At 39.8% G+C, this 9,257-nt stretch overlaps 1 protein-coding gene across 1 annotated transcript in view; it reads left to right on the forward strand.

The window, feature by feature from the left end:
• Positions 1 to 8,866, forward strand: part of FBXO45 (F-box protein 45) — a 20,260-nt gene extending 11,394 nt beyond the window's left edge. Inside the window, exon 5 of the mRNA XM_017892192.1 lies at positions 5,715 to 8,866. Coding sequence (XP_017747681.1) covers positions 5,715 to 5,900 — 186 coding nt within the window. The 3' untranslated portion in view covers positions 5,901 to 8,866. The remainder of the gene's footprint in view (positions 1 to 5,714) is intronic.
• The last annotated feature ends 391 nt before the right edge of the window (positions 8,867 to 9,257 follow it).

Raw genomic sequence — 9,257 nt, forward strand, 5'->3', positions numbered from 1 at the left:
TTTTTTAAAGAATCTCACTCTGTCGCCCAGGCTGGAGTGCAGTGGCATTACCTCAGCTCACTACAACCTCCACCTCCCAGGTTCAAGCAATTCTCTGCCTCAGTCTCCCGAGTAGTTGAGATTTCAGGCACCTGCCATCATGCCTGGCTAATTTTTGTATTTTTCATAGAGATGGGGTTTAACCATCCTGGCCAGACTGGTCTTGAACTCCTGACCTTGTGATTCACCCGCCTTGGCCTCCCAAAGTGCTGGAATTACAGGCGTGAGCCACCACGCCTGGCCTCAAGGAGATTTTTTTGACCGTTTTAAAATAAATATGTAAATGATCTATCTCAATATTTGTTTCCTAATACAAGTTTAAGCAGCCTATCTTTGCTCCAGATCAGGGGTTGGCAAACCTTTTGGTAAGGGCCAGGTAGTAAATATTTTCGTCTTTGCAGTCCGTATGGTCTCTGTCACAACTTTTTTTTTTTTTTTTTTTTGATTTTTTTTCAAGGTAAGGATCTGTCACAACTTGCAACTCTATAGTACAAAAGGAGTCATCGATAATATGTAAACGAATGAACGTGGCTGTATTCCACAGACCTTGTTTATGGGCTGCAGGACAGATTTGGTCCAGGGGCCGTAGTTTGCCGGTTCATGCTCTGTATCAAGCTTGTCCAACCCACAGCCTGCATGTAGCCACGATGGCTTTGATTGCCACCCAATGCAAATTCATAAACTTTCTTAAAACATTATGAGAGTTTTTTGCGATTTTTTTTTTTTTTTAAAGCTGACTGGCTATCTTTAGTGTTAGTATACTTTATGTGTGATCCAAAACAATTCTTCCAGTGTGGTCCAGGGAAGCCAAAAGATAGAATACGCCTGCTCTAGATGGTCATCTTTCCTGTATCATGGCACTTCCAAATCTTTTTCTAGGCTCCTTACCCCAGTAGATACATCTCTGTGCATGCACATGCACACATACCCTCTGTCTGCGGATTCAGAGCCCCTGGAGGCATCAGTGATTTCTGTAGAGACAGGCAGATTCAGGCAAACTGCTGTATTTTTTATTCTTTTCATCTTAGGCTTAAGGCATACTCATTTGACTCAAGTTAAAATTATAGTTCCTATTTGTAAAAGCCATATTTATTACTATAGACTCAGCAGGGTGTAATATACAATAATCTGATAAGAAACTGGAAGTCTTTAAAGAACTATAGGCTGCATATTTCAGAGCCACATGTGGCATGAAAGTTCCAGCCTCAGTAATGACCTCAAGTCAGGCATACTAAACCAGAAGAACCAAAAATACATCCCATTTCCTGAGGTATAAAAGCTGGAAGGATTTTTTTTTCATAGAATGTTTCCTCACTATCCTTTTAGGCTCTGCAGATACTATAAGGAGAAGGGTGTGTAGACTTTATCACTAAAAAGAAAGTCCTATCACTTACCCTTGTAATGATTTTGTAAGTGAAAGTCCTTACTTAAGTCTGTGTTTTTCAGAGAACATGCTCTGTGGTTTCAGTCCTTTTAAATTGATTGAGATTTGTTTTATTCTAATATGTGGTCTTTCTTGATGAGTGTCCCATGTGTGCTTGAAAAAATGTATATTTTGTTGAATGGAATATTCTGTAAATGAGAATTAGCTGAAGTCGACTGATAATATTTAAGTCTTATATAGTGTTATGATTTTTTTTACCTCTTCTATCATTACTGAGAGGAGTATTGAAATCTCCATCTATGCTTACTAATTTGTCTCTTTCCTCTTTTAGTTCTGTCAGTGTTTGCTTCATGTATTTTGGAGCTCTGTTACTACTGGTGCATGTACATTTCTAATTGTTATATCTCCCTGCCTGAATTATTCTTTTATTATGAAATGACCTCCTTTGACTCTAGTAATCCTCTGTCAATCTGTGTTTGTATTTAAAGTGGAGCTCCTATACAGCATATAGTTGGATCTTGATTTTTATCTAACCCAGTCTCTGTCTCTGACTTTTTTTTTTGAGACGGAGTTTCACTCTTGTTGCCCAGGCTGTAGTGCAATGGCACAATCTTGGCTTACTGCAACCTCCGCCTCCCAGGTTCAAGTGATTCTCCTGGCTCAGCCTCCCGAGTAGCTGGGATTAGAGGCATGTCCACCACATCTGGCAAATTTTATATTTTATATTTTTTAGTAGAGGATGGGGATTTTTTTTTTGAGACAGTTTCACTCTTATTGCCCAGGCTGGAGTGCAATGGCGTGATCTTGGCTCACCGCAACCTCTGCCTCCCGGGTCCCAGTTCAAGCAGTTCTTCTGCCTCAGCCGCCTGGGTAGCTGGGATTACAGGCATGCGCCACCTCACCCAGCTAATTTTTGTATTTTTAGTAGAGACAGGGTTTCACCATGTTGGCCAGACTGGTCTCGAACTCCTGACCTCGTGATCCGCCCACCTCGGCCTCCCAAAATCCTGGGATTACAAGCGTGAACCACCGTGCCCAGTGAGACGGGGTTTCTCCATGTTGGTCAGGCTGGTCTCGAACTCCCGACCTCAAGTGATCCACCCGCCTCGACCTCCCAAAGTGCTGGGATTACAGGCATGAGCTACTGTGCCCGGCTTTGGTCTCTGACTTTTAAGTGTTTAGTTCATTTACCTTTAATGTAAATGTTGGACTGCTTGATGTTGTCCTTATCTCTGCCTCTGAAGCTGTGTTCTTTTTTTTCCCCTAACCTTATTTCTCTCTAATCTTTGCATTAGATAATTTCTTTTCTTTTCTTTTCTTTTTTTTTTTTTTTTTTTGAGATAGGGTCTTGCCCTGACACCCCGGCTGGAGTGGTGCAGTGGTGCAGTGGCGCGATGATCTTCGCTCACTGAAACCTGCCTCCCAGGCTCAAGTGATCCTCCCACTTCAGCCTCCAGAGTAGCTGGGACTACAGGTGCTCCCCACCAATGCCCGACTAATATTTGTAATTTTTTGTAGAGACAGGGTTTTGCCATTTTGCCCAGGCTGGTCTCGAACTCTTGAGCTCAAGCAGCTGCCTGCCTCAGCCTCCCAAAGTGCTGAGATTACAGGTGTGAACCACTGTGCTTGACCTAAATTAGATAATTTGTGTTGTTCTGTATTCAAGGTTATAAATTTTTTTCTTTTGCCATCTCACCTCTGCTATTGAGCTGGGCTAGTAAATTTTGCTTATTGTACACTTCAGCTTTAGAATTTTCTTTTTCTTTTCTTTTTCTTTTTTTTTTTGAGACAGAGTCTCACTCTGGTGCCAGACTAGAGTACAGTGGCACAGTCTGGGATCACTGCAACTGCCGACTCCCAGGTTCAAGCGATTCTTCTGTCTCAGCCACCTGAGTAGCTGGGACTACAGGCACGTGCCACCATGCCCAGCTAATTTTGTATTTTGGTAGAGACGGGGTTTCACCATGTTGGCCAGGATGGTCTCGATCTCTTGACCTCGTGATCCGCCCGCCTCGGCCTCCCAAAGTGAAAGTGCTGGGATTACAGGTGTGAGCCACTGCACCCGGCCTGGTTCTTTTTTAGAGCAAATTTCCTTTTCTCTATTGAGATTCCTTGTTTATTTATATTATATTTTTAAAAAATTATTTGGACATATTTATAATAGCTGCTTTGAAGTCTTTGCCAAATCCAACACTTAGGCCCACTTGGGTTCAGCTTCTATTGATTGCTCTTTTTTCCCCTAAATGTGAATCACACTTTCCTGTTTCTTTTCATATCTAGTAATTTTTTTATTGAAACCTAGATGTGTAGATAATATGTAGTAGTAACTCCTGAACGTTTTGTTTCTAGAGGCTGCTTTATTCTGAAAAGTATAGGTTTTCTTGATTTAATAGGCAGTTAGCTTGCCTCTACTCAAACTGTAAACTGCGTCTCTTGTGATGTGTAGCAGCTAATGTCTGCTCAGTTTTTCAGCTTTGCTGCTTTTCAGTCCTGGGGTTTACCTTGTGCCTTTGTAATATAGTGGCCACTCAGGGATTTGGGCAGTTAATTCTCAGATTTTGGGGTTCATCCTTCCTGTGGTTCTGTTGCTTCTGGAGTTCCTCCTCTAAGTTTCCAGCTGCCCTGCTATCTCCCAAGTTTTACCCCCTGACACCTAAAGATGGTAAGACTTCTGCTTTCTCCACCCTGTGCTTTGTGCATGCTGTATGCTCAAAGGTGAAGCAAATTTGCAAATTTCACCAGGAGTAATTGTTACTTAGTTTCAACTTCTGTAAAATAGGGTTTATTCCTAGGATTAGTGTGAGGATTAAATGGGATAATACAAATAAGACACAAAACAAATACCCAACAGAATTAGCTTTTCATTTCTACTTTGTTGTTAATATTTTGTTGGTATGAGTGGTGGTGGTGGTGATGATGATTTGGAGGTTCTTAGATCCATAAAATGGATTAATCTGTGAGGTGGGCAAAGGGAGGAAAAAAGCAGATGTTGGCAGTTACTGTTAACAGGAAACACAGTGAAGGAAAGTAAATGACAATAGCAGGGGTTATCATAATCAGGAAGAATTAAATTTTGATTGCAAACATTAGGACTTTCTCCAATTTTGTAGATGCAACATCCTTTTATAAATGCAAACTATAAAGATGAAACATCCTTTTTTTTTTTTTTTGCTTACTTTTCCAAATGGGAAAAATCTGGATATATTCTGCTTCCAGTTTCGTTTAATAATCAGTGCTGCTGTTTTTTATAACAGGTGTTTCAGAGTTGTGAACCACAAATTGACTATTTAATAAGCCTATTCTATATTCTGCATTAGAATTTGTAGCCAGATTGGATTATTCATGATTCCACATTATATGTGGAACTGCTCTGTAAACTTTAAAAGCTGTGTCAGGCTGGGCGTGGTGGCTCATGCCTGTAATCCCAGCACTTTGGGAGGCTGAGGCGGGCGGATCATGAGGTCAGGAAATCGAGACCACTCTGGCTAACGCAGTGAAACCCCGTCTCTACTAAAAATAAAAAAGATCAGCCGGGTGCGGTGGCGGGCACCTGTAGTCCCAGCTACTCGGGAGGCTGAGGCAGGAGAATGGCGTAAACCCGGGAGGCGGAGCTTGCAGTGAGCCGAGATCACGCCACTGCACTCCAGCCTGGGTGACAGAGCGAGACTCGGTCTCAAAAAAAAAAAATTTCATTGTATGTATAGTATAGTAATTTGAGAGGCTAATTCAGATTGTTCTTTCTGATAAAATATGCCAAGTTATAGATTTTAGTGTTAACCTTAAGAAAAACCTTTAAACAAAGAGTGAATAAAATCAGTCTAGAGAGTGTTCAGGTGGAGCATTGAAATTGTTAGTAATTAAATGCAGATTGCATGTGAGTCTTAAAAACAAAACTATCAAAGTAAGCATTTGTGATTTGTTACCCAGGCTGGAGTGTAGTGGGCAGTGGTGTGATACCGGCTTTGCGCCCCACACCCAGCTAATTTTGTATTTTAGTAAAGATGGGTTTTCAGCATGTTTTCCAGGCTGGTCTTGAACTCCTGGGCTCAAGCAATCCTCCCGCCTCCGCCTCCCGAAATGCTGGGGTTACAAGCATGAGCCGCCATGCCTGACCAGATGTGCGTCCTTTTTTTGTAGGTGTTTCTCCCTGACTAGAAAGCTTCCCTTGTGATTTTTCTAGCTAGCTTTCAGGATAATATTCTTAATATTTTCAAATTCTTGGTTTGTGTCTTGTGTCTTCTAGCTACGCCCTTGGCAGAGTTTCTTCTAACCCTTTGATGTCTGTTTGCAGATAGGAGAAAGAATCCGAGTCATCTTGGACATGGAAGATAAGACTTTAGCTTTTGAACGTGGATATGAGTTCCTGGGGGTTGCCTTCAGAGGACTTCCAAAGGTCTGCTTGTACCCAGCAGTTTCTGCTGTATATGGCAACACAGAAGTGACTTTGGTTTACCTTGGAAAACCTCTGGACGGATGACAGTGGCTTTCTTGTGATGACAGAATGGAGGAGAGATCTGCTTACGGGAAGTAGAACCATGAAGTGACTGTCATACGTGCATGTCCAAGAAACATCCTGAAAACACATGAAGTTGTTGTAAACTGGAGAAGCAGCTCTACAGCAGAGATTATCTTTGTGTTTCCTCTTTCTACTGGGCCAGAAAAATCCTCAGGGTTGCAGTTGGTTGTGTGGGCAGTTGACATATGCATGTTGCAACCGATGTTGTCTCCAAGTTAGCAATGTGTTATTTCCAACTTGAAAGGTGAGATTGTAGAGATGCTGTCAAAGGGATAAGATAAGGAAATAGCAAGATTTTTAAGTAGTGTGTTTGTGAAGACTGATCCCATTTTACAACTGCCTGTTCTTTCTCCAGTCCCTTTTTTTCTGGCCAGCTTGACTATTAGAAAAGTATGAAACTGGTTGGGTTTTATTTAATATTTTTAATATATTGAGAAGCATGGTCTGCCTGGACTGCACTTCTCTAAAAGTGAGATATAAAATTGTGCAGCTATTTTAAAAGTTGTATATACAATATGTGTGTAAAAAAAAACTGTAAAAAAAACAAAAAGGACAAACAGGTTGCTTTGTTCTAGTTCTAATTTCTTAAAAACCACTACATGGTAACAAAATTGGAATAACATTTGGGGACAGCTAGGTTAACTACAAAGAAGAGGATTTTAAGAGGAGATGTGTTGTATTGACTCATTTTGTATTATTTGTGGCTTCCAGTTCCCATAGCTGTTAGAGTCTGGTTTGTTTTTGTTTTTACTATCAAAATTATAGTAAAGATCTCTCAATCTCCTGGGTAAAGATTGAAGGAAGGCAAATCTATTTCTAATTATACATATGTCAGTAAGGATGATCTCAACATAATAGTAATGTGTATCTTTTGGTATCCAGTTTTATTTCTGGCCTTCTAAGGAAGTGTCTCATAACACAGAACATTGTCATTTGCTCTTGTTGGCCACAAATATTAATCCTAGAGCCTAGGAAAAAAAGAATTGATTAATGGTCCTTTTATTTTGTAGCCTTATAAATGCTGTAGATATTATCAAAAAAATTAATTTCATATTGTTTACATCATGCAACTAATCTAAGCCTCAAACTCGTTATTGGGGCTATAAAGAAAATGTTTACTTACCCACCTGAAACAGGTTAAGAATATTCTTAATCTCATTATAGATAATTGCCCCCATGGGACTTGAAATATGACACCTTGTGCTGAAAACTTCAGGTTGGCAATATTTGAAGGTTACACTGTAGATAGAAGAGCTTTACATTAAACTCCTATTTTGAGCTTACAAATCTTTTTTCTCATCACTAAAATGCTTTTGAATTAATAATCCAACCCACATGAGCTGAGAGTTTTTCTTTTGTTAGAAAAGAAACAGACATCTTTCTGTATGAAAGTATAAATTGTATGGTTTTAGATACATAGGAATTGGCAAAGGCAAGCAAAATCTTTGTACTTCTGAGTTCTTGCTGTATGTGTATTTTGTTTTAAATCTAATTAGGGACACCAGGCAGCTGGCCGGGATTCTTGGGTTGTTCCTTGGGAGTTAAGATTGTCAATACTCCTACGAAGCAAGGGATTTCAGCCATAGAACAAAGATTGATTGTTGCCACCAGAAAAGTTTACAAGTATTTATTGTGTATTTGATACATTGCTTGAAAAGAAGAAATCTGTTAAAGATTCTTTTTGATGTCCAGGTTAAGAAGAAACCTCCTTGTATTGAGTGGAATTATATGTTAAACGTATTAGAGAATATAGATGGTATAGAAATTTATTTTTCTTGGTGTAGAACAACTCAGTTCAGCAAAGTTTAAAATTTGATTAAACGAGAAGTGGTTCAGGATGAAGATGGACTTGTTAGAAAGTGATCAAGTCCTTTAAGTACTTGTTTCTTTTTCAGGTTGTGATGTGGCCATTCCAAGAGCTGTTGTTGAGAGTTTGGTTTATAATTGTCTCTTTTGTCTTGTTAGTAAACATTCATTTGCAACAGTTTTGAAGGTGCTGAGTGGAAAACCGAAACACATGGTTATTGCATATTGGACCTAGAATGAAATAATTGCCTCAATATTTAACAACAAGCCATTCTTGTCTCAAAGGTTTAAATTCCAGAATATCCCATTTGCAAATCACATGCAATTGAGGTTAATAGCATGAGCATCTGCGTAATGAAGAGCCTTCATTTACGTAAATTTGTCACTAAAAACCAGTAGTAGCTCTACAAAATATTAAACTGCTACAGTGTTCAAGGAAATGGAATATCTTTGTCATTGGTGCTGAGAAGAGCATTTAGGTAGAAGACAGTTGCGCCTGAAGATTGAGTATAAATCATTCAAACCAGTGGTTCTCAACGTTGGCTGTATACACTTTGCAGTCACTTTGGAGTGTTTGAAGACGTGTCGATGCTTTGGGTTCCGTATGCCAAGATTCTGATGTTGGTCTGGAATATGAGCTGGTCATAAGGATTTTTATAACTTTCTGGTCATTTCGATATGCTGCCAAGGTTGAGAACCATTGTTCTAAAATTCACCTTGAGTTTTCTTATCTGCAAAATAGAAAAAAAAAATCCTTGCTCCCTCCCTTCACTACCTCACAAGGATATTGAGGGTAAAGGAGAAGATAATGGGCAGGTGCTTGTGCTGTGGATGGAAAGTGCTATTAAAAGTCAAAGGAGTGTTCTGTTTCAGTTCATAGTGTGACCAGGGAGGGCGTAACTGACTGTGCTTTGTTGGCTTGGGAAACATGGAGCCCTTTCTTTGGTTCGTGAACGAAGCGTGCAAATGTGGAAGCAGACATTACTGTTATGCCTACTATTCTGCCATCCTTGCGACAGGCTGTTTTAATTACCTGGTTTACACAGGAAAGCAGAAATATTAAGGTTTGAAGTTTGTAATGGCCAGCGGCTCATAATTCATTAAATCTTTTCATACGAGGACTTTGTGGTCAATGTCATTGCATAGTTGCCATTATTTTTTCATTATTTGACTTGAATGTTAAGCCATTTACTTCATCTCCCTCATTCACATAAAGTGTAGATACGGACTCGATAAGACACCTAAAGAAAGTAAGATTTACCCAGTTAATATTTGAAATCATTGTTCAGTGCTCAGGCATTTTCTGCCTTTTAGAATGATTTGACTGGAGAAAGAGTTTCGAAAATAGCAGATCTCCAAACCATAAAGAAACTATTGTGTAATGAACTTTTGTTTGTTTTTGGAGACAGGGTCTCACTCTGTTGCCTAGGCTGGTCTTGAACTCCTGGCCTCAAGCAGTCTTCCTGCCTCAGCCTCCCAAGTAGCTGGGATTACAGGTGTATGCCACCGCAC

This window comes from Rhinopithecus bieti, unplaced genomic scaffold (assembly GCF_001698545.2).
Source record: "Rhinopithecus bieti isolate Rb0 unplaced genomic scaffold, ASM169854v2 scaffold_21777, whole genome shotgun sequence".
NCBI classification, from domain to species: Eukaryota; Metazoa; Chordata; class Mammalia; order Primates; family Cercopithecidae; genus Rhinopithecus; species Rhinopithecus bieti.